Source organism: Phaseolus vulgaris, chromosome 10 (assembly GCF_000499845.2).
Source record: "Phaseolus vulgaris cultivar G19833 chromosome 10, P. vulgaris v2.0, whole genome shotgun sequence".
NCBI classification, from domain to species: Eukaryota; Viridiplantae; Streptophyta; class Magnoliopsida; order Fabales; family Fabaceae; genus Phaseolus; species Phaseolus vulgaris.
In genome coordinates, this window is record NC_023750.2 from 19856207 (window position 1) to 19880950 (window position 24744).

The following is a 24744-nucleotide window of genomic DNA, read 5'->3' on the forward strand; positions in this document are numbered from 1 at the left end:
TACTCTCATAATATTGGTTTTGATACAATGGGAAAGTGAGTTTTATATTCTTATATGGTATGTTTCTGTTACGTGTAGCTATCATGCGGTTGGTTGCATTTTGGATGCGTGTGATAACATTACACGCATGCCGAAACCAGAAATTTTCCATCCCACATGATTGAAGTTTGAAATTAAGGGTTCGCTATCATAAAACTTTTTATCTTCTCTTGATTTCAAATTGTAGGTTAAAATGTCATTTTAGAATTGTTTAATTATAGTTTTGTATCTCTCAATAGTTCTGCGTTTTCCTTTAATATTTGTAAGGCTTCTGTGTTGTATTCCTGCATTGCTACATAAATTTATTACAATTTGAACCATCACAGTATATAGCAGTAATGATCCCAAATCACAATGTTGCCACCAAATTTGATTGGACATTCATTAGCTAACGTAAAGATTACTTTGCCCAACATCTCTTTGCGATACACTTCACACGCACACTGAAATTAGGCTTTATAATATGAAATCTACGATAGAAACCTGTTTATTTTTTCTTATGTTTTGTTGATTATTTGTGTAATCATTTCCTGCACCATAGAAACAGACGTTTGAAGATAACAAAGAGAACAAGAAGCAGCAAATAGGAAATCTGCTATCTGCTGTGCTACCATGAATACCATGAAATCAAATGATGTGGAAGAAGATGGCTTATATACAGAAGATGGGACAGTTGACATTTACAAAAGACCTGCCAACAAGTTAAAGACTGGAAAATGGAAAGCATGCAGGTTTATACTTGGTATTGAATCCTTTTATTTTCTTCTTTCATTTCCATACCATAATCTTATGTTTTCTGTATTAAAATCACGCTAAAAGGTGCTGAAAAAAAATTATGACAGGAAATGAATGCTGTGAAAGATTGGCATACTATGGCATGAGTACAAACCTAGTGAACTATCTGCAGACCCGTTTCAACCAAGGAAACGCAACTGCTGCAACTAATGTCACAACTTGGTCAGGGACATGCTACATCACCCCATTACTTGGAGCCTTTTTGGCTGATTCGTACATGGGAAGATATTGGACAATTGCTAGTTTCTCAATTATCTACGTCATAGTAAGTTTATTTGAAGAACAATCTTTATTCTTTGTTGAAGTCTATGTCATGATAAATGAATTTAATCTGAATTTTTAATACTTGTTTAATGTTGTCTGTCTTTATATTAGTATATTAATCTTTCAAGCAAAATAAAACCTAGAGTGACTATTTTTTAAAATAAGCTATTGTCAAAAAAACCAATTGTAATTGCTTTTTAAGTAGAGAACAATGTTCCCATTTCAGACTATTTGGAGAAAAATGCGGATTTATTCATAGGTATTGTTTTATCTAAAAAAAATTCAAGAAATTTCAAGCTACGTTATACTTATTGTTCCGTCCGGTTGACCGGGACGTCTTCGTGTGCGACTTCAACCGTCAGCTAAGGACTCCTTCCCACTGGTTACCTGTGGATTCCTGCAAAAAAGAGGACAAAGAGGCGCCCTAGCGGCCGTTTGCACTCCGACGCTCAAGTCAGCCAGCAAGAAACACCAAAACTGTTCACCTACGTCTCTGAGCACCGCATATGGCACTCTGAAGGTGGTAAAAATAACTGTGTATTGTCTCCTTCAGGCAAAAATATTCCCCAGTCACTTGTACGTAACCTTGAAGCACGAGCAAGCAACTGGAGAGTTCTCTGGTAAATTTGCCCAAAAGTTTCAACCCCGTTTCCAACATCCCCCGCGCTATTTAAACCTCCCAAGCATTTAAAGCGCCTTAAAGCGCTTTTAATCACAAACGTAACGCACTCATCAAAGCGTTTAATTAGAAAACGTAGCGCATTTAAGACGTTGAAACGCTTGGGAGCCATCATAGTACCTGAACGCTCGAAACGGAAATTGTATTGAATGACTTTAATTACCTGGCACCTGACTAGAGGGTGTTTCTATTCTGACATGGCTGTCGTACACGTGGAGGGCCTCACGACGCCATGACCCCATCTGGGGGCGCTTCTGCCCACCTGGGGACGTTTCTACGTGCGAGTCCTCCTGCTGGGAGTGCTACTGCGCTAGGGGTGACTTTTTGGGTGCCAACTCATGCCCCCCAATCATCTAGTCACTTACTCTGAGAGCGTATCTGCCTTCCTCTCGTACCCTGCATCCGGTTACCCTGGGCGTGACCTTCCTCTTGGGTCGTGTCTGTCCCGAAGGCGTCTCTGGGGCGGCAGGGGTACTTCACGAGTCAGGTTGCCCTACCCTGATGCTATCACTATGGCCTTGAAGCCACCTCTTCCTTCTCTTTATCGCGTTCCCGGGCTATCGGGTCCTGGGGCCTTCCCACAGTGTCGCTCCCTCCGTGGTCTTTCCTACCCATAGGTATCGGGGAACCACACTGTGATTGCCTTGCTTCAGGCCCTGTTTGCTCTGGCGACGCCCTGGTTGGGCGACGCCTTCACCTGGGCGACGCCTTGCCTTGGCGACGCTTCCTCTTGGCGATGCTGGCACTTGGCGTCTCTCCACCTAGGCGACGCCTTGCATTGACTTTGACTCTTCAGTCGTTGACTTTGACCTTGACTTAGTCAACGCCCGGATACGGGACGGTACACTTATCGACTGTTGAGATTTTTTAGCTTCATAGTAATGTTTCAACGTATTTTAGATTTCCTTTTAAGAAAATAACTATAAAAAAATTATATTCTACCTGTCTCAATATTAACATAATTTAGTAATAATTAATCATATTTTTATAAAGCATTTTATAATTTTTATGTATTTTTTTCATGTTTATCCTTATTAAATATTGTAAATATGTATCCTTGTTAAAGATTAAAAGAAGCATTATTTTGAAAGTAAATTATGTGTATAATTGATTAATGTTATAATTAATTGTCATTATCCGTGTTTATTTAAATAAATTTTCTCACAATACTTAAAAGATGATTAATTTTTTTTAAAAATATATAACAAAAAAGAATATGAAAACAATTTTTTTATATATAATTGAGAATTTGAATGTAAATTAGAAATAACAAGGGGGTGAACTATTACAAAATAATACAAGCATGAAATGTTCATATACTTGAAATCAGTTTTTTTATAAAGAAAACTTTTGTGTAAACTTGCTCTGGTATTAGTTGTGATATTAGTTGCAGAAGTTGCATTCAAAATAAGCTAATATTTCAAAACACAAGGTGTTTAAACATGCTCTAAATGGTGTACTAGTTTGTTTACTTTGCAGGGAATGATACTTTTAACGTTTAGTGCTACTATCCCTACATTAAAACCTGCATGTGATTCTAATGGTTGCCATCCAACATCAGCACAAACTGCATCTTGCTTTATAGGACTCTACCTGATTGCTCTTGGAACTGGAGGTATCAAACCATGTGTCTCAGCTTTTGGTGCTGACCAATTTGATGAAAACGATGAGACTGAGAGGTTAAAGAAGAGCTCTTTCTTCAATTGGTTTTATTTCTCAATTAATATTGGTTCACTCATTGCTTCCTCAGCGTTGGTTTGGATACAGATAAATGTGGGTTGGGGATGGGGATTTGGAATACCTGCTGTGGCAATGATCATTGCAATTATATTTTTCTTCATCGGTAGTAAATGGTACAGACTTCAACCACCTGGAGGAAGTACCATTACAAGAATTTGTCAAGTTATAGTGGCAGCATGCACCAAATTTGGGATACAAGTGCCAGATAACAAGTCTCTTCTTTATGAGACGGAAGATGCAGAATCTAACATCAAAGGGACCCGCAAACTTGAACACACAAATCAGTTAAAGTAAGTTCTCTAAACCATTAAGATCATATTCACTCTACAATTTAGTTCATAGTAATTAGAGATAAAAAAAACCCTAAATTCATTTTCTTTAAGATTTGTTTGGACAAATAGAAACATTAAGAAAATAAAATATTTATAGATTTTCTATTTTGCCATTTTTATTTTTTATATTATATAAAACACACACATATATAAAGTAATTAAATATTAGACAGGATAAGGATATATATAAAAAAATCATTGATGTTACTTTGAAATATTTAAAACGTTTTACACTTAACAATAAATAGAGGAAATAAAAGAAAAATAAATATGTATAAATATTTGAAAATAAAATATTTCATTTTAAAAATAAATTTTATAAAACAAATTTTAAAAATATTTCCAAAACCTTTCTAAAGGTAAATATATTTAATTGTAAACAAATTATTGGATTAATAGACATTTTGAATAATAATTTTTTTAACCCTCCAAACAATCACCAATTTCTAGGGATAATATAAAAATTAGAAAAAATAAACTAGAGAGAAAGAAAGGTAATACAATCACAATTATTAAATAAAAATTAATTTTAAAAATAAAAAATAAATAATTACTATATTAACTAAATTAAATATTATTTGATAAACTAAAAATTATTATTATTTAATAAAAAATTTATTATTAATAAAAATGTATAAAATAATTTTAAAATTAGAATTTAATTAGTTTTATCTATACTAACTTTAAATTTTAAAGTAATTAATAACTAAAATTAGATACCAATATAAAAATTAATTTATAATTTTTTATTATTAATAAAAACTATTTTATTAATATTTTTTAATCTATAAAATAATAATTAATTTAGTTAATATAGTATTTAATTATTTTTTTCTAAAATTAATTTTTATTTAATAAATATTTTAGTGTACTATAAACCGATTGTCGATTGTAGGAAGTTGTTTGAATATGAATTATATTTGAATATTTTACTTTAGCAAGACATTTTTTAACAAGAGAAAGTTGTTGATTTAAGGTTTTTGGACAAGGCAGCAATAGAGAGAGAATGTGACCACACTAAGGGTTGGCCAAATTCATGGAAGCTGTGCACAGTGACCCAAGTTGAAGAGCTGAAATCCTTAATCCATTTGCTCCCAGTTTGGGCTTCTCTGATAGTGTTTGCAACTGTGTACAGCCAAATGAGCACAATGTTTGTGTTACAAGGCAACACAATGGACCAACAGATAGGCCCTCACTTCAAAATTCCCTCGGCATCCCTCTCCCTCTTTGACACTCTCAGTGTCCTCTTCTGGGCCGCAGTGTATGACCGAGCCATTGTGCCTCTTGCAAGAAAGTTCACTGGCCATGAGCAAGGCTTCACACAGCTCCAACGCATAGGCATAGGACTTGTTATCTCCATCATCTCCATGATTGTTGCTGGCATTCTAGAGGTTGTTCGCCTTGGCATGGTCAGAAAAAACAACCTCTATGATGCTCAAACCGTTTCCATCTCAATCTTCTGGCAAGTGCCTCAGTACTTTCTCGTAGGTGCTGCAGAAGTTTTCACCATGATTGGTCAAATGGAGTTCTTTTATGGACAGGCACCTGATGCTATGAGAAGCTTGTGTGCAGCTCTTCAACTCACCACTAATGCATTGGGAAACTATGTGAGCACTTTGCTTGTTTTAATTGTGACAAAAATCACCACAACCCATGGACGCATTGGTTGGATACCAGACAATCTGAATAGGGGTCATCTTGATTACTTCTACTGGCTCCTCACCGTTCTCAGCCTGATCAACTTCTTTGTTTATCTTTGGCTGGCTAAGAGGTATACATACAGAAAGGCTACATCAAATGCTCATTAATTTGGTACACGCTTGTAGAATATTTCTCCTCATCCAATTTTACATTCACTTAGCATCTTTCTCTCAGATGCTCAAATTGTATTTGTATAATTGTATTTGTGTACATGCTGTTGGTAATGTGTTGAGAATAAAGATTTTGTACTATTCAAGGTTCCTTGAAATGATCTAGACTTCACTTGTACGCTTGGGGTATGGTAGGTTGACTAACCTCTTGTTCATTAGAAGCTTAATAGTTCAAAGCAACTTGATACCAAAACAATATAACTTTACAAGGAGAGCTAAGAAAAAATAATAATTTTTTATTTAGTGTTCATGGCTGATCCTGCCTGTTGACCAGAACGTTGGAACTTGCCTCGTCAAACTTGGATTGACATGTGCACCGCTTCAACCTCCGTCCTTCGTCACGATCCAACTCAAGAACCTGCAAAAGAACAGAGCGGCGCCGCTGCGGCCGATCGCACTCCAACGCCCAAGTCAGTGACCGAACCACCAAATACTAAGAGCAAAGACACTCAAGAACTCTCAAGGAACCGTGCAATGTTCTCTCTCACAGTATGCTCAAGAACTCGCAAGCGTAAAGAGTATAATCTGAACGTGCGTACCTCGAAAGTTCGTTGAGAAACCCTTAAATACCTGGTCACTTTCTCTCTCCTGGCAGTTACAGACCTGGACACGTGGCTCGCATCCAGTCGTACACGTGCCATCATCTGGAGCCTCCTTGACTTGGGCGCTGCTTCTGACTCTCTTTTGGCTAAGTTACTTATGCATGGTACTGCCCAGTGCATAGCTAACTTGGGAGCGCGATCTCTACTAGAATTGGCGAGTTAGGGTGCCTTCGTACACCTTCCCTGTGGTCTCGCCGGCCGCCTTCATAATCTGCACCACCTTCATCTTCGGCGATGTGCTTGCTCTGGCGATCTCCAATCACTTGGTCGCCTGAGTTTACATCTGGCGACTTCATCTTCAACTGGGCGATCGCCGGTTCTGGTATGCTGGAGATCGGAGCACGCCAACTTAATAACTGGCGACTACACGAGCCCCCCGACTTCCTTCCCTTCTGTAAATCTGGCGCCTTGTCAACACGCCTACACTGTAGCTTGGTGCCACGTCATCACTTCCGACTACCAGGGCGGTACACAAGCCCCCCAGTCTTAAGCGAAGACTTGTCCAGCGAAAAGACTAAAAGAGTCACATCAACACCGATCTGCGTGGCACTGACGCAGAATTCCAAGCGGTTGTACTTTCTGCTTCTCTGACGCTCCACCAAACCCCTCACCCATCGCTCGACACGTGGCTTCATCAACGGTTACCTTCAGTTAACGTTTGCGCTTCCCAAACCCATTTCGAAAAACCCTTAAACTCATTTTCGCTTCATTGTTCCATCACTTTCTTCGTATTCTCAGACGCTCCAACTCTCTTCTGCAAAAAAGCTCTCAGCGTTCTTCAACATTCTGAATCACCAACATCTTTCATCGCCTTCCCGATCATAAAAAGGTACTTCCTTTCCTTCTTCTGCTGGTTTTTCCTGCATTTTAACCGATTCGCATCATCCTTTAACTGTCTGGTGCATACGTTGTGGGTTGTTTTTGCTATTTCTCCTTCTTCGTAACTTAGGGCTTCGTCAACGTTCACAACGAACCTACGTTCGTTCGTTTTTCACCCTTCCTTCATGATCGAGTCAGCCTCTGCGAACCCTGATCATTCTTCCTTTTCTTCTTCCTTTGCAGCTTCAACAATGACTCGCTCAAAGATCACCCCAAATCCTCCTCCTTCATCACGAAACCCTTCCTCACAAGCACACGACCCACCGCAAGCACGCGGCGCTTCATCTTCTCAGGCTGAGAGGCCTGCACCTTCCCGCCCCAACCTGGCCCAGGCTACTCCGCCTGTCACCGGAGGAGCCTCCGTCCCCCCACCAGACTTCAAAAAACTGTATCCCTGGGCCAACTCGACCCTGTTGAGGGAAACATCTTTTGTGAACACTGCTGGGGCAGTTCTGCGTTTGACGAAGGGGGATGAGCCTCACCAATCATTCCACAAGGAGCACGACGAGAAGATGACGGTGCTACCTTGCCCCCCCGACCTGCCAGTTTGCGTCGACGACAAGGCGAGCAACGATGGGCCCTTCTGCTTTGTTTACACAACTTTATTCAAGAAGGTGAAACTCAGGTTTCCCTTCACTCGCTTTGAGAGGGAGCTTCTCACCGAGCTCAACATCGCCGCCGCCCAGCTCCATCCCAACAGCTGGGCGTTTGTGCGGGCGTTCCAAGTCATGTGCGACCACTTGGGGCTGCCAGCGTCGGTGGATGTTTTCTTGTTTCTTTTTGAAGCCAAGCACCCAGGAGACCGCCTGTGGGTAAGCTTGAATGGGATTGCTGGGAGGTCGATCCTCTCCATCTTCCAGCAATCCTATAAAGACTGGAAGGGAAAGTTCGTCCAGGTGCGCCCGAACGACAGGGACGCTTCCTTGCTCGACGGTTTCCCCTTGTACTGGGTAAACAAGGGGAACAAAGAGTCCAAAAGCAGCTTCAGGAGACCCAGAAGTCCTGATAGCATGGGCGCTTTGGACAGAGATCTCTGCTTCTTTTGGAAGAGTGTGGCGGACGCCAACATCACCTTCCTCACCAGTCCAAGCCATTCCATTGGCAACTGCGCCACCTGCGGTTGAGGCCCCCGAGCCAAACTTCATGGAGGACCCCCCAAGCGCCTCCACGCCTTTTGTATCAGCTGGAGGGGGTCCTCCTTCAAATGCCTCAACCGCCAACGTCGCACCAATCGGGGATGAGGTTGCCCACAACTCTCCAATTCTAATTACCGAATCCCCGACGTCGCCACCACGCCCAGAAGCGCCTGCTGAACAACCAATTAAAGAGGGTGGCGGCGAAAACCAACAGCAAACCCACCCGGTGCCTCCAATAGCAAACCTCTCTCTTGAGGTCACGAGGATGTGGGAGCCTTTCTCTGCCAAGCTGAAGATGATGGCAGAAGACCTCCCCACCATTATCTCTAGAGCTGTGGAGAGCTCCACCAGGAAGCTCCAGGACGACCTCTACGCCCTTCGAACTGAAAACAACACTATAAGAATCGAGGCGGAAAAGTTGTCCTGCAATCTGACACTCGCGGAGATTGAACACTCCCGAGTAGAAGACGCAATGAGCACCGAGCTCCGGGTGGCGCGCAAGGAAGCTACCGATCTCCGCCATAAGGTACAACTCTTGGCTCAAGAGAAAATCGAGCTGGAGAGCAAGATTGTGCCTTATCGCGTCAAGGTGGCTGACCTGGAGGCCCTCATAAAAACTGACGCCGCCAAGGTGAAGAAACTGGAGCAAAGGTCAGCCGACCGGGAGGTCTTCCTTGGAAAGGTGGAGAAAGCAAGGGATGACGCCATGGCTGAGCTTGCCGAAGCCAACAAGGAAAAAGGGGAGATTGCTGCTGAACTGGGCCAGGTGCAAGCAGAATCCAAGAAGGTTGCTGAAGACCTTCTCTAGGCTCAAGAAACCAACAAAAAACTCAAGAAGCAAGTTGAAGAGCTGGAGCAGCAGAACAAGGGGCTGAAGGAACAAACTGAAGAACTCAAGAAGCAGATTGAAGAACTTAATCTGAGTTCTGCCCAAATTCTGGCTGCTGGATTCGAGGCTGCACGGGAACAGTTCGCCTGCTTGTTCCCCGATCTGGACCTTAGCATGGTGTCCCTTGACAACGAGGTAGTGGATGGGAAAGTGGTTCCCGCTGAAGACTGATCAATTCCCTCCATCCGCTGCCTTTGTGCTTTTCTCTTTGTATACAATTTGTAATAAACTTCATATTTTCTTGTACATGTGTTCTGAATCTGACATTTACTTTAATGACAAAGTCTTGGTATTCTTGCTTATAACTTCTTTAGCTGCTTTAACTTTCCTTGCGCAATTTGCTTCAAGAAATTAACTTAGCGATTTTGTAAGCGCGATCATATACTTAACTGCTTCGAACCACTTCGACTTCAAATAATAATCACTTTAACAACTTGTAATCTTAAGGCAATGAACCTTAGCGCAAAATCACTCTTCAAGCGACGAGCTTTAACTCAACTACTGGCTTAAAACATCGCTTCACCCGATCTGCTTCATCAAAACGGGTCTTTAACTTTCTCGCCACTGTTTGAACTTTTTCTGGTCGCCAAAGACTCTTGGCGATATCAGCTTCTTTCTGGCTTCACCTTGGCCATTGTTCTTTTATCTGGGGGTAGAGGCGTCTTTCGGATCCTTCTCTACCTTCCTGAACTTCAGAACAAAAGACCGGGTGGCTAGGCGCTCTCTTCGAACCTACCTTAGCCACCTTCCAAACTTCTTCCACCCTTTACACCATACCCGAACTCGTTCGAGACGAGAAGGATTTTATCTTGCCTGAACTCGCTCATAGGCGAGAAGGTCTTTAACTCGCCTGAACTCGCTCATAGGCGAGAAGGTCTTTAACTCGCCTGAACTCGCTCATAGGCGAGAAGGTCTTTAAATCGTGCCTCTACATTGCCCCAGGGGTTACATCTCCTCCCCCCCAGAAACACTGAGGACTTTTGCTGGTGCCTCTACATTGCCCCAGGGGTTACATCTTCTCGCCCCCAGAAACACTGAGGACTTTTTACTCTTCCTCGCCTGCACTCGCTCGACGGCGAGGAGGTCTTTATCTCGCCTCAGGACGCGCGAGGGCGTTGAGGTCTTTTAACTGGTGCCTCCGATCGCCGAAAGACGATGCGGACTTTAACTTTAACTTGTGCCTCCGATCGCCGAAAGACGATGAGGACTTAAAACCTTTTAGAAAGCATGCAATATATCTTTACTTGCCTTAAATCACGTATAAGTGACAAGGTCTTTCTTCAAAACTTTCTGAAAACAACAAGCACGCAATCTAAAACACCTTTGAACTTCGAAAACTCTTCTTTTATTGGGTGGCCTCATTAAAAACCCTCCTTAGGGAAAAAAGAGTGCCCCCTTCAAACTGTTTTAACAGAGACATTGTAATATAACTTTTGTGTTTGTCTTTACTTACAAAGCTTCTTAACTGTAATACAACTTCAGGTGCGTGGCGTTCCAAGTGCGAGGAATCGCCCCTCCTTCCAATGTCGCTAAGCGGTAGGCGCCGTTCCCGAGCGCCTCGGTTAACGGCCCCGTCCACTTGGGCGACAGTTTATTCTCCATCTCGTACTGGTGGGCTTTCCTCATCACCAGGTCGCCTTCTCTAAACTGTCTCGACATCACCTTCGAGTTGTATCTTCGTTCAATCCTTCTCTTCACCGCCTCAGCTTTCAATCTCGCCTCTTCCCTGACCTCATCCAGTAGATCCAGGTTCAGCCTTCTCTCTTCATTCGAGTCTTCCTCTACGAAGTTCTGGAATCTCGGCGAGCTCTCCTGAATTTCTACTGGAATCATTGCATCACACCCATAGACCAAGCTGAACGGGGTCTCATGGGTTCCTGACTGTTCGGTGGTATGGTACGCCCAGACTATACGGGGTACCTCCTCAGCCCAGCTTCCTTTGGCTTTCTCTAGCCTTCTCTTCAAACCTCTCAGCAACACCCGATTAGCTGACTCTACTTGGCCATTTGTCTGAGGGTGCTCGACGGATGCAAACACTTGTTGAATTCCCACCCCTTCGCACAGCTTCTTCAACAGGTGGCTTGCAAACTGAGTCCCATTGTCCGACACCAGGCGCTTGGGCACTCTAAACCGGCACACAATGTTCTTCCACACGAAACCTTCGATCTTATGTGCGGTGATCTGGGCCACTGGTTCTGCTTCGATCCACTTGGTGAAGTACTCAATCGCCACCACCAAGTACTTCATCTGCCTGATCGCCAGCGGGAATGGTCCCAGGATGTCGATTCCCCAAGTATAAAACGGCCAAGGGCTGTAAATCGACTTCAACTCCTCGGGAGGCGCCTTGTGCCAATCGGCGTGCTGTTGGCATTGTTTGCAACACTGTGCATACTTCTTGCAGTCTTCTCTCATCGTTGGCCAGTAGTAACCTGCACGGAGGGTCCTTGCGGCCAGAGCTCGACCCCCGACGTGGCTTCCGCATATGCCTTCATGGAGCTCTGCCATAATCCTCGTGCATTTCTCACCATAGATACATTCCAGGAGCGGGTGAGTGAACCCAAACCTGTACAACTCGCCATCAATCATTGTGTACTTGCTAGAATTTTTCTTTATCTTCCTAGCCTCTGTCGGATCCAGCGGGAGAAGGCCATCTGCCAGGCACCGCTTGTACTGTGTTATCCAGGTGTCTGGCTCATGGATAGTGCAGACCTGCGTCATGTTCACCTTCTCTCCTCGACATGCTCTAATTCTCGGCGATCTCAAAGTTTCTTGTGTCAAGGACTTATGACTTCTCGCTGCTTTCTCCGTCGACTTGCTTATCTGGAGAACCAGGTGATCTGCTACAAATTCTCTCGGCGTCTTCAGAGTTTCTTGAATCACCGTCCTCTGCCTACCCCCCTTGCCTGAACTGGCGAGCTTAGCTAGCAAGTCAGCTCGGGCATTCTGCTTTCTGGGCACATGCACTACTTCAAAGGAGGCAAAGGAACTCTTCAATTCCTGCACATACTCCAGGTAAGCCGCCATTTGTGGATCTTTAGCCTGGAACTCGCCTGTTACTTGCCCTGTGACTAGCAGCGAGTCACTCTTAGCCATCAACACCCTGGCTCCCATCTCTTTGGCCAGCAAAATCCCGGCGATCAGCGCCTCATATTCTGCTTGATTGTTACTGGCTTTGAAGGCAAACCTCAAAGATTGTTCGATTAGCACGCCGTTGGGTCCTTCCAAAATGACTCCAGCACCGCTACCCTGCTGGTTCGACGATCCATCCACCGAGAGTACCCAACGGAAGTCGTCCCCCTCCACTCGTGTCGCCTCAGATGAGAGCTCGACCACGAAATCTGCAAAGATTTGCCCCTTGATCGGGCCTCGGGGCTCATACTTAATGTCAAACTCTGACAACTCTACTGCCCACTTCACCATCCTTCCCGCAACGTCAGGCTTCTTCAAGACCTTCTGGATGGGCAGGTCAGTCATCACCAGTATGGTGAAGCTATGGAAATAGTGGCGCAACCTCCTCGCCGAAAATACCACAGCCAGCGCAGCCTTCTCCAGGGCCTGATATCTTGTTTCTGGGCCCTACAACACCTTACTAACAAAATAAATAGGCTTTTGAACCTGATCTTGGTCCTGGGCGAGCACCGCACTTACCGCCCTCTCAGTTACAGCAAAATACAACCTGAGAGGGGTTCCCACCAGCGGTTTACACAAAACCGGCGGGCTCGCCAGATACTCCTTCAGCTTGACGAAGGCTTCCTCGCACTCCTTTGTCCAAGCAAACTTGTTATTGCGCCTTAAGCACTGAAAATAGGGATGGCCCTTTTCTCCGCTAGCTGACACGAAGCGAGACAGGGCTGCCATCCGACCTGTTAGCTGTTGAACCTCCTTCACCGTAGCTGGGCTCCTCATCGCCAAGATGGCGGCACACTTATCTGGGTTGGCTTCTATTCCTCTTTCAGTCAAGAGAAATCCCAGGAATTTTCCAGCCTCCACGCCAAAGATGCATTTCTCTGGATTCAGCTTCAGCCTGAACTTGGCGATCGTCGTGAACAATTCTTCCAAGTCTGCAACGTGCTTGCTTTTTTCCGGCGAGGTCACGACCATGTCATCGACGTACGCTTGCACGTTCCTTCCCAGCATCGGTGCAAGTACTCGATCCATCAACCTCTGGTACGTGGCCCCCGCGTTCTTCAGTCCAAACGGCATCACCTTGTAGCAGTAGCACGATCTCTCCGTCATGAAGGTTGTTTTCTCTTCGTCCATGGGATGCATCTTGATCTGATTATACCCCGAGAAGGCATCCAGGAAACTCAACAACTTACACCCTGCAGCACTATCTACCAGGGCGTCTATGCTTGGTAAAGGATATGAATCCTTTGGGCAAGCCTTGTTCAGATCAGTGAAATCGACGCACATGCGCCATTTCCCATTACTCTTCTTCACCAGCACGACATTTGCCAGCCATTCAGGGTACTGAACTTCCCTGATGTGGCCTGCAGCGAGGAGTTTGTGTTTCGTCCCTGATCGCCTGCCTCCTCTCCTCGTTGAACTTTCTTCTTCTTTGTCGCACTGGTCTCACCAGGTTGTCCATCGCCAGATGATGGCACAAGAAGTCGGGATCGATCCCGGGCATGTCCGAAGCGGACCATGCAAAGGCATCCAGATGCCGTTCTATCACCTCAGCAATCTGGTCCTGGAGCTCAATCTCCAGAGATCTTCCCAGCTTGAAGATCTTTCCCCCGATCTCTCTCTCGAGCCACTGCTCGACGGGTTTTGGCCTGGTCTTTCTGGCGATCACCGCCCTGGCGATTCCCAGTTCTCTCGCTTCCTCAGGGCGATTCCTTGCCTCTTCCTCCTCAAGACCAGCGTTCCCCTCCCCCAGCTCAGCGTCCACCATCTCCACGTCCCTTCCGGCGGTCTCTTCTGTTACCGTCGATCTGGGCCTCACACCAGGAGGCGGGGTGGTCGTTACGTAACTCACCGATCTCTTGTTTTTCAGGCTATTCTCATAGCACTTCTTCGCTTCTTTCTGATCGGACTTGATGGTGATCACCACTCCCTCCATAGACGGCAACTTCACCTTCATGTGCCGGGTCGACGGTATGGCACCTATCCTGTTGAGCATGGGTCTTCCCAACAGGATGTTGTATGCTGAAGGAGTGTTTACAACAAGGTATTTGATTTTCTTCGTTCTTGAACCCGCCACATCTGTAAACGTTGTCCTCAATTCTATGTACCCCCTGACCTCCACCTGGTCACCAGCGAAACCATACAAACACCCTCCATAGGGCCTCAGCTGGTCAAGGGGCAGCTCCAACTGCGTGAAAGTCGGCCAGAACATCACGTCTGCCGAGCTTCCTTGGTCCACCAGCACCCTGTGGACCTTTCTTCCTGCTGTGATCAACGAAATTACTATGGGATCGTTGTCATGAGGCACAACATCCCGAAGATCTTGCTTGGTGAATGTAATATCCACTTCCGGCGAGTGGTCTTCGAACATATCCACCGTCATCACAGACCTCGCGTACCTCTTCCTCTGTGATGCGGTGCATCCACCTCCTGAGAAACCTCCTGCAATGGTGTGGATTTCCCCGTGCATAGGCATCTCATGCTGCTGAGCCTCAGCACCTGCAGGCTGGGAGCTCGACGCTCCCCCCGTCCTCCTATCCAGCAGATAGTCATTTAGGAACCCGTTCTTAACCAGATCGTCGAGCTGGTATCCTAAAGCCAAGCACGAATCAACTGTATGGCCAAAGCCCTGGTGAAACTCACACCAGGCGTCTGGCTTTGGTCCCAGCACCTTGTCGCCCACCTTCTCTGGCGCTTTCAACCTAGCAGATATATTGGGAATGGCGATTAGGTCCGCCAATCCCATGACAAACTTGTGCTTAGGCGGGCGATTGTATTCCCGGCGTGCTGGTTGCTGGCGTCCTTGGCCCCTGCCCTTGTTCTTCCTTGGATCATAAGGATGGCGAGTCCTCTGATCCCTCCTGGCCGCCGCTGTCTCCAGCACCCTTTGTGGCTGGATCCTGGTCTGGGCGCGTGGCCTAGTGGGAGCCACGCTCCCTCTCTTCTCGGCGACTTCACTCTCGTCGGCGATGTGAGCCACCGCAAGTCGCCTAACCTCAGCAAACGTGGCGGGGTGAGCCCTGATCAGCGCCTCGCAGAATGGTCCCGGCAGCACGCCCTTCTTAAATGCATAGACCAGCATTTCTTCATCCTTGGCCGGCGATCTGACCATCTGTGCTCCAAAACGATTCAAGTAGTCCCTGAGGGACTCTCCCTGGTACTGCCTTATATCAAACAAATCGTAAGACACCCTGGGCGGTGCCTTATTCACGATGTACTACTCGACGAAAATCTTCGAGAACTGTTGAAAATTGGTTATGTGACCGTTAGGCAGGCTCACAAACCACTCCAACGCCGTTCCCTGGAGTGTGCTCACGAACATCTTGCAGTATACGGCGTCCGATCCTCCTGACAGCATCATCTGCGTATGGAACGTGGTGAGATGAGCCTCAGGATCCTCCACGCCAGTAAAAACAGCCTTAACAGGTACCACACTCGTAGGAATAGGCGTGTCAGTAATCGCCTGAGCAAAAGGCATAGGAAAGACACGAGGTGGCGACGACGGCGCGACCTCTTCAGCAATAGGACGCCTTTGCTGCTCCTGAAGAGCTTGGCGGAGCTCCTCAGTCACCTTGCTAAGCTCATCATTCCTGGCCCGAGAGGCGGCCAGGTCCTCATGCATTCTCGCCTGTTCTATGCGTGAGGCTTCCACAGTTGCCTGCAACGAGCGCATGATCTCTACCATCTGCGCCATGGTCATGGCGGCAGCGCCTTCAGCAGCAACGGGTGCAACTGGACTTGAACGGTTGCTTCTCATTTTTCTCATGAAAACTCAACAAATCACAGAGAGTAATGAACAACACTTCCTTCAGCGACGATCGATTCAGCGATCAATCGGTCAGACCCGCGCGAAACTCCGCAAGAAACTCAAGAACACAGAAAACCTCCACAGAAACCTGCAACTCCACCAGAAACCACCGCTTCTCCCTCGACAAACCAAACGAGCCAAAGAACTCAAACTTCACCGAACAAATCTCGCGCAGTCCGCAGAGAACTTCACCTCACCGAACAAAACCTCAAACGAACGGTGGAAAACGTGAAAACACCGAACAAAACTAGATGAACAGCGAACTACGGTCGCACCAGCACACAACCACACAGAAAATTACGAAAACCTCCAAGAACTCACGCTGCGGATGGGAGCAAGTTTTACACGGCCCCACGGTGGGCGCCTGATGATCCTGCCTATTGACCAGAACGTTGGAACTTGCCTCGTCAAACTTGGATCGACATGTGCACCGCTTCAACCTCCGTCCTTCGTCACGATCCAACTCAAGAACCTGCAAAAGAACAGAGCGGCGCCGCTGCGGCCGATCACACTCCAACGCCCAAGTCAGTGACCGAACCACCAAATACTAAGAGCAAAGACACTCAAGAACTCTCAAGGAACCGTGCAATGTTCTCTCTCACAGTATGCTCAAGAACTCGCAAGCGTAAAGAGTACAATCTGAACGTGCGTACCTCGAAAGTTCGTTGAGAAACCCTTAAATACCTGGTCACTTTCTCTCTCCTGGCAGTTACAGACCTGGACACGTGGCTCGCATCCAGTCGTACACGTGCCATCATCTGGAGCCTCCTTGACTTGGGCGCTGCTTCTGACTCTCTTTTGGCTAAGTTACTTATGCATGGTACTGCCCAGTGCATAGCTAACTTGGGAGCGCGATCTCTACTAGAATTGGCGAGTTAGGGTGCCTTCGTACACCTTCCCTGTGGTCTCGCCGGCCGCCTTCATAATATGCACCACCTTCATCTTCGGCGATGTGCTTGCTCTGGCGATCTCCAATCACTTGGTCGCCTGAGTTTACATCTGGCGACTTCATCTTCAACTGGGCGATCGCCGGTTCTGGTATGCTGGAGATCGGAGCACGCCAACTTAATAACTGGCGACTACACGAGCCCCCCGACTTCCTTCCCTTCTGTAAATCTAGCGCCTTGTCAACACGCCTACACTGTAGCTTGGTGCCACGTCATCACTTCCGACTACCAGGGCGGTACAATGGCTAACCTGGGTCGGACCATAGCAGTGGTTGCGATCTTCCTCCTCTGTCTTTGCTGCAAATTTCAATGGAGGTTGTTTCATTTACACTCCGACGATCAAGTTATTGATAATATTTATAAATTATAATATAGTGTAAATAGCGTAGAATCAACCTACCTAGTAGTTAGGGTCTCAATGACCCTTTATAGTAGTCGTTAAGCATTGATAACTGCATATTCAATATGTTAATATTCTCATTTATATTTTGGGATTGTATTGGTTGCAAGAGTATCATCTATGACTGAGTCTCTTTTCTTTCTTCTCCCTCCAACAACTAACTCAAATTAAATAAAATCTTCTTTTGGTGTTTAGGCCGTGTCAAAAATGAGAAGTAGACACTTTTTTAGAGACATTGGACATTATCCTGTTTGACCCAATTTCTAAAATTACGGTATATATACTCAATAGGTACCCATTGACGAATGGGTCAAGGACCCAAATGTTTAGACTACGCAAATGACATGCTCTGATCAAATCGTGGATCGTGGACCGAACATGCCGACCAGAACATTTAGTAAATATATAAATATATTAATTTAATATAAAATACTCATAACTATTTGTTTTAAAATAGTTTAAGAATAATATATATATATATATATATTTAAAATTATCTTAAAAATATTTTTTAAATTAATACATAAGATTATAAATGTCAAATTATCGGTATCGATGTAGATATTAAATTTCTGTCTGGATAAATAAAATTTGTACTAAAAAAATTTGTGTAAAAAAAACAAAAATAATAAAAAATAATTTATTTTATTTAATTTTTAACAAAAATTCATGTTATTACTTTCTACATCCTTTTACCACCGCCTTTTCTTTCATTTTCCTTTTTACCCCTCAGCTCACCTTTACAACTCTTTCTCATAGTCTCACTCTTGCTCACTAGAACTCCTCAACCCATTTTTGCTGACTTCCTGCTCACCCCTCTGTCTTACACCGTGTATCTCCATCCCTCCTCACTCTCTATTATTACACCCCATTATTAAATTTCGCACCCTTTCACATTTTCACTCTTTCTCTTAAACTGCAACAGTACTTGTTTTGACCTTAAGTTCGAGAGTTAGCATCGCTAGTATCAATCACTGCGTTTGAGGTATTTTTCATTTTAGATGTCAGTGTTCCGTCATGGTTTTGTCCTTAAAAGGTGCCTTAGTGTGTTGAGGGAGGAAGGAGTATATAAATTGTCCTTGACCTCGAATCCTAAGTGATGTGCGACTATATATTGGTCGTACCGAAGCAATAGCCCCCAGTCGAGGACTAAGGGAAAGAGTTTACAATCCCTATAGACGACGCCAATGTACCAACCTCAAGTCCGAGAGATAACATCGCTAGGGTCAATCACCGCATACGAGGTATTTTCCACTTTGGAGGTCGGTGCTCTGCCACGGTTTTGTCCTTAAAACACACCTCGGTGGGTTAAGGGAGGAAGGTGTATTTCCTTGACCTCAACTCCTGAGCGATATGGGACTATATATTGGTCGTATCTGAACAATAGCCCCCCAATCAAGGGCTAAGGGAAAGAACTTACGATTCCCACAGACAGCGTTAATGTTCCGACCTCAAGTCCGAGAGATAGCAATGCTAGGGTCAATCACCGCAACTGAGGTGTTGTTCACTTTGGAGGTCAGTGCTCCGTCATGGTTTTGTCCTTAAAAGGGGTCTCGATGGGTTGAAGGAGGAGGGAGTATATAAATTATCCTTGACCTCGACTCCTAAGCGATGTGGGACTACATATTGGCCATACCAGAACGGTACTCATCATAATTCCCACGTCACTCACTAATACGATCGAGCCTCGAATGGGTATGAAGAAGAACTGCAAAAAGAGGAAACCATGTAGAACAAAACTTTAAGCAGAAAGAATGACAAAGGGGAAACCAAGAAACCCTAGGGAAAGAGAGAATGAGAAAGTAAACGTAGGGATATTATTTATTCATCCAAAAAATAAATTACAAAGATATAAAAGCATCAATTGAAAAAGGAAATGGGTCAAAAAGAGGAAGGCCCACGAAACAAAGTAGAAGAGAGAGGTACAAAGAGTAAAAAGGGCTTGGGCCCAAAATTAACTAAACATCAATACTTTATCACCCCGGGAATAAATATTTTTCGTTCCCAACTTGGATTGAAGAAATCTTAGAAGGTAGTTTGTGGTAGAGGCTTGTTGAAGATGTTTGTAGTTTGCAAGGAAGAAGAGATTGGCAACAGTTGGAGCATACCATCATTTAATTTTTCTCAGACTATGTGACAGTCAATTTCTATGTGTTTTGTTATCTCATGAAACACTGATTTGATGTTATCTGAATAGTCGATTGATTGTCACAATAGAGAATGACTAGTTAAGTATATGGAATACCAAGATCTCCAAGAAGATAGGTGAGCCACTTTAGAGGTAGTGGTTGTCAATGCTCTATACTCTGCCTTAGAATAAATTTTGGAAATTGTTTGTTGTTTTTTTTATTTTCAGAATATAAGAGCATTTCCTAGATATATGGAGAAACCGGTGACTGATTTTCTTGTCTCATGACAAGTGACCCAATCAGATTCACTATAAGCTCTTAATTAAGTAAAATTGTTGCTAGGAAGATAAATACCAAGTCCAGGAGAACTCTTAATGTACCTAAAAATGCGAAATGTTGCTTCACTAGAAAAAAATCATGTATAAAAGTGGCAGTTTTAATATGGTGGTTGTTAATAACCGCCACAAATTTTCATATAATACAACATTTTAGTAATCGCCACAATTATCCTTCAGAATGTCATTTTTAACTGTCGCAATTATCCTTCAGAATAAAATCCCGCGTTTTCTTTCCCTCCTACACCATTCCTCATTGTTCTCATTTTTAAAAAGAAAACTTGCTTTCACTTGGAAATTAATTTTTTTTTTTTGAAAATTTGATGGAAACTAATTATATTTTTTTGAAAACTTGCACTCTTGGAAACAAAATTCAGGAAACCAAAACCTATCTTTTACTAAAAATGATCTACTCTTCCCTCTCTCTTCCCCCTCTCTTACCCTTTTCTCCTCTCTGCTAACAAAATCCTAATGCGTTTCCCAAATTAATGAAATCCAGCGTTGCCTCCCACGAAACCTAACGCGGCCTTCACGAAACCTTACTCTAACCTTCACGAAACCCTGCTCTGACCTTCACGAAAGCCTCTATGCTTCACGAAACCCTTCTCTGACCTTCACGAAACACTCACTCTTCCCTTTACTCATTGTCGTTTTCCTATCACTCACTCTCGCGTCCTTCACTTTCCGCCATCTCCACCTCTGCGCAAGGTTTGTTCAGGTTTGTGCTCGCGCGCCCTAAATTTCTGTCTTCGAAATCTATTGTTTAAAACCGTGTGCAATCTATTGTGGTTCTTATTTCGAATTTCATATCTCGATATCAATTCGAATTTTATAAATTAACTTTTAATTCTTGTTCATTGATTGTACAACGCACACTCCTTACAAAATTACAAATTTGATGTGTTTTTGCTTTGTATAGTGAACCGAGTTCTCAAGTTTACTGATACATATTTTGCCTCAAATTCAAGACATACACGTTATTACCTACAGGTTCCCGGACTCTACTCTCGTGATTTGTTTATATACTGTTTTCTAATTTAATCCTTTTGTACTCACTGTTTTTTTTTTCTTTAGTAAGTATTTCTAGTGAAATTATAGGAACATTGCGAATAGATATATTTATTTGTTGGGATTAGGTTACTGGAGAAAATTTTGTTGGACGCAAAGAGTTGATTTACAGGGGTTATGTTGGGTTGCAAATTCTGTTTTGGGTTATGTTTTTTTTATGTTTTGCAGATTCCTAAATAATGCCAATTGGTCATAATTTGTTTTTTTATGTTAAAGAATAATGATAAGAGAGGAGAGAGAGAGTGAACAGGGTGTGTGTGAGGGTCTGTCCTAAGTCAAGCAAACAAGCCCAACCTTTTTGTCCGCAACAATTATGTTAGAGAGAGATATGAAGATTTTGTGGAATTTAAATGGCAACTGATTATGTCCATTTGTATTCTTCATAAGGATGGTCACTTGTTAACGATTATTCAATTCACAAATATCTTGTTGGTTCTTTGATTCTATGTGATTTTGGTCACATTTGCCATATTTTTTATTTGCTTGATGATTCAAGCTATTATTTTTTATACTGCCACTCATACACTTATTTTGCTTGTCAGTACAATATGTTTTTCGTATCTCATATTACTGGGTATACCTTCCATCGTAGTACTTTTGATCTTTTGAAATGCAAATTTCAAAATGGGCTTGTATTGTTGAAGTCCTCGTATTATTATTAGGAGAATTGATTAATTGTAGTGCCGCGATACCAGGTTGCTAATTGAATGTTTCTTATGAGAACCTCATATTTATATGAGAACCTCATATTTTTATTATTTTATTTATTCTCCTGTTAGTGTAGATGACTCTCTTTTTTTATCCAAAGAGGGCCTAAAACCCATTTATGATTCCAAGAACTTCATTTATGAGCTGAAAGGAAAGTCTATTATATTTCATTTATTTAAATTTTTAAATAAAGTAATTGTACCGATCAGTCTCCGGGCATTGACTAAACCACTAGTGATGTTGGTGCCACGTAAGCGGGTCCCGCGAGCAGCGTAGGCCAGTACCTCGCAAAACACGTGTGCCAAAGGAACCGAGAGTGGTCAGACATCGGTCATCAGGATGCACCGACTTGCCACTCAGCAGTGTGGAGAGGTCGGACATCGGAAGTCCAGATAGTAGAGATGGGCTACGAGAAGTGGATCCTAGATCACACACCAGTTATTAGTAAGGGAGAAGTCTAGATCACGAGTGTCATGCGTGCAGAGTGGACGACGCGTTCAGGTGTGACACAAAGTATAGAAGCCACTAAAAGGACATGGCCAGCAAGGGCCACGATCAGGGGCGAGCTGCATGCATGGTACGTGAACAACTAGGGCACTCCTAGAGGCGGGTGACCCCAGAGATCAGGTGCACGAGGAGGCATCCAAGTGGTCATCCCGTCAGAGGTTGCACTCCAGTTAGGGACCTCACGCACTAGGTTATCCAGAGAGTAAGGTAACAACAGTGTTAGGGCCACCCATCAGAAAGGCCCATTTTCAGGTAAACAGGAAACCCTAGTTTTCAATATATAAATAGTAAGTTAACAAACTTGGCAAAGGGAGAATCCTCTTACGCCGTTAACACACACACAAGAGAAAAAGTATACAGTTTTTGGTGTTTCCTAGTCCTAGTACTGACTTGAGCGTCGGAGTGCAAACGACCGCTAGGGCGCCCATTGTCTTTGTGTTTTCAGGTGTTCACTACAGGAACCGCGATAGCATACGCAAGGACTCTGGGAGTGAGTGTGACGTAGACGCACGAAGGCGTTTCGAGTCAACCGGCAGGAACATTTGGCGCCCACTGGGGCACGATACAAAACACTGTCCCACCAGCAAGAACCAGAAAAACCCAAAAAGATGAGAAGTACGAGGCAAGAACCTATTGCGCCAAACGGGGGTGAGGCCCTCACCCTGCAATAGGTTATGGAGATAATGCGAGCCCTTCAAGAGGAAGTGGCCGCGTCAAGAACAAATCAAGAACGCATCCAAGCTGATTTGGTAGCGTCGCAAGCCATGAACAAGGAGCTGCGCAGAAACCTGCAAACCCACACGACTGAGCGTGAGGATGCAGATCAGGGGTCTGCGACGCCACCCAGAGAATTCCCAACACCGTTCTCGACAGAGATCATGGAGGCAGTGATACCAGCCACGCTCGGGGGGCCCAAGGTGACCTTCACCGGGATGGAAGACCCGGAGGCCCACCTTGTGACCTTCCATACACAGATGATGCTAGTTGGGGGCTCTGACGCGACGCGATGCAAGCTGTTCATGAGCACTTTGGCAGGAACAACGATGGAGTGGTTCATGAGCCTTCCTAATGGCCATGTGACGTCGTTCCCGCAACTCACAAAGTTGTTCAGGGCACAATACCTCGCGAATCGAGCCCCCCCCGTCAGTCTCCTACGACCTCTTTGATGTAAAACAATATCAAGGAGAGTCGTTGAAGGAGTTCCTCCACCGTTTTGGAGTGCAAGTGGTGAGGTTGAACCTCACAGAAGAAAAGATGATGGTGCACGCGTTTAGGAAGGGCATCGTGCCGGGACCCTTCAGCGAGTCACTCATCCGGAACCACCCCAAGACCTTCACCGAAATAAAGCGTCGCGTGGTGGCCCACATTATGGCGGAGGAAGAACTTAGTGAAAAGCGCACATGCGTGGTCCCCACGCGGCCACGCGCGGTAAGTTGTCTTCAAACCCTAAGGGTCTATGAGACGACGACAGAGATGAAGGCCCCCGTGAAGCAACAGCCTTATCGAAGGCCCAAAACGAGGGGGCGTGGGAGAGATAACACGCCGCCAAGGCACGACTTCATAGTGGAGCTGAAAGACCTCATCGTTATCCCAAACATAGCAGAGAGACTAAAGGTGCCTCCCAAGATCGACAAGAAGCTCGGGCCCAACAAGAACGCATGGTGTGAGTTCCACCAAGCATACGGCCACCCCATACGCAATTGCTTAGCGCTGGGACATCAGCTAGATGAGCTGGTGAAGAGCAGTCTCCTAAGAGATTATCTGCTAGAGAAACAGGTATGTATAAGGTCACCGAGAACCAAAAGGTTAGGTTAGCTTCCCCAGTTTTTTTTTTTAGATTTAATTACCTTATTCTTCCCTACATTTGGGATCAATATTCAATTTAGTACCGTGGTTTTTAAAAAAATCAATTTGGTCCCTATATTTTTAAAAATGTATCCAAATTGGTCATTTCCGTTAAGTCTCACCTAACAGCATTAGGTGTTGTTTACGTGGCAGATAGAGAATGTCTATGTGACAGGGAGAGAGTGTTTATTTGGAAGAGATAATGTGTTTATGTGGATAGAGAGGTGAAATTGAGTGTTGTTGTTATTATTATTATTATTATTATTATTATTATTATTATTATTATTATTATTATTATTATTATTATTATTATTATTATTTTTTATTATTATTATTATTATTTATTATTATTATTATTATTATTATATTATTATTATTATTATTATTATTATTATTATTATTATTATTATTATTATTATTATTATTATTATTATTATTATTATTATTATTATTATTATTATATTATTATTATTATTATTATTATTATTATTATTATTATTATTATTATTATTATTATTATTATTATTATTATTATTATTATTATTATTATTATTATTATTATTATTATTATTATTATTATTATTATTATTATTATATTATTATTATTATTATTATTATTATTATTATTTATTATTATTATTATTA

At 43.7% G+C, this 24744-nt stretch overlaps 1 protein-coding gene across 1 annotated transcript; it reads left to right on the forward strand.

Moving 5' to 3' along the window:
* Positions 1–276: 276 nt before the first annotated feature.
* On the forward strand, positions 277–5777 carry LOC137818761 (protein NRT1/ PTR FAMILY 8.1-like). The gene is made up of 4 exons (XM_068622362.1): positions 277–781; positions 882–1099; positions 3257–3807; positions 4826–5777. The coding sequence occupies exons 1-4, from the start codon at positions 652–654 to the stop codon at positions 5655–5657; spliced, it is 1731 nt and encodes a 576-aa protein (XP_068478463.1). The 5' UTR covers positions 277–651; the 3' UTR covers positions 5658–5777.
* The last annotated feature ends 18967 nt before the right edge of the window (positions 5778–24744 follow it).

What these genes read in the sequence shown, in the direction of transcription:
- LOC137818761 (XM_068622362.1), top strand. Translation starts at nt 652, where the DNA reads ATGAATACCATGAAATCAAATGATGTGGAAGAAGATGGCTTATATACA. An exon ending in AGCATGCAGGTTTATACTTG is followed by an intron (nt 782 to 881) that starts GTATTGAATCCT and finishes AAATTATGACAG; the next exon opens with GAAATGAATGCTGTGAAAGA. An exon ending in GAACACACAAATCAGTTAAA is followed by an intron (nt 3,808 to 4,825) that starts GTAAGTTCTCTA and finishes TGTTGATTTAAG; the next exon opens with GTTTTTGGACAAGGCAGCAA.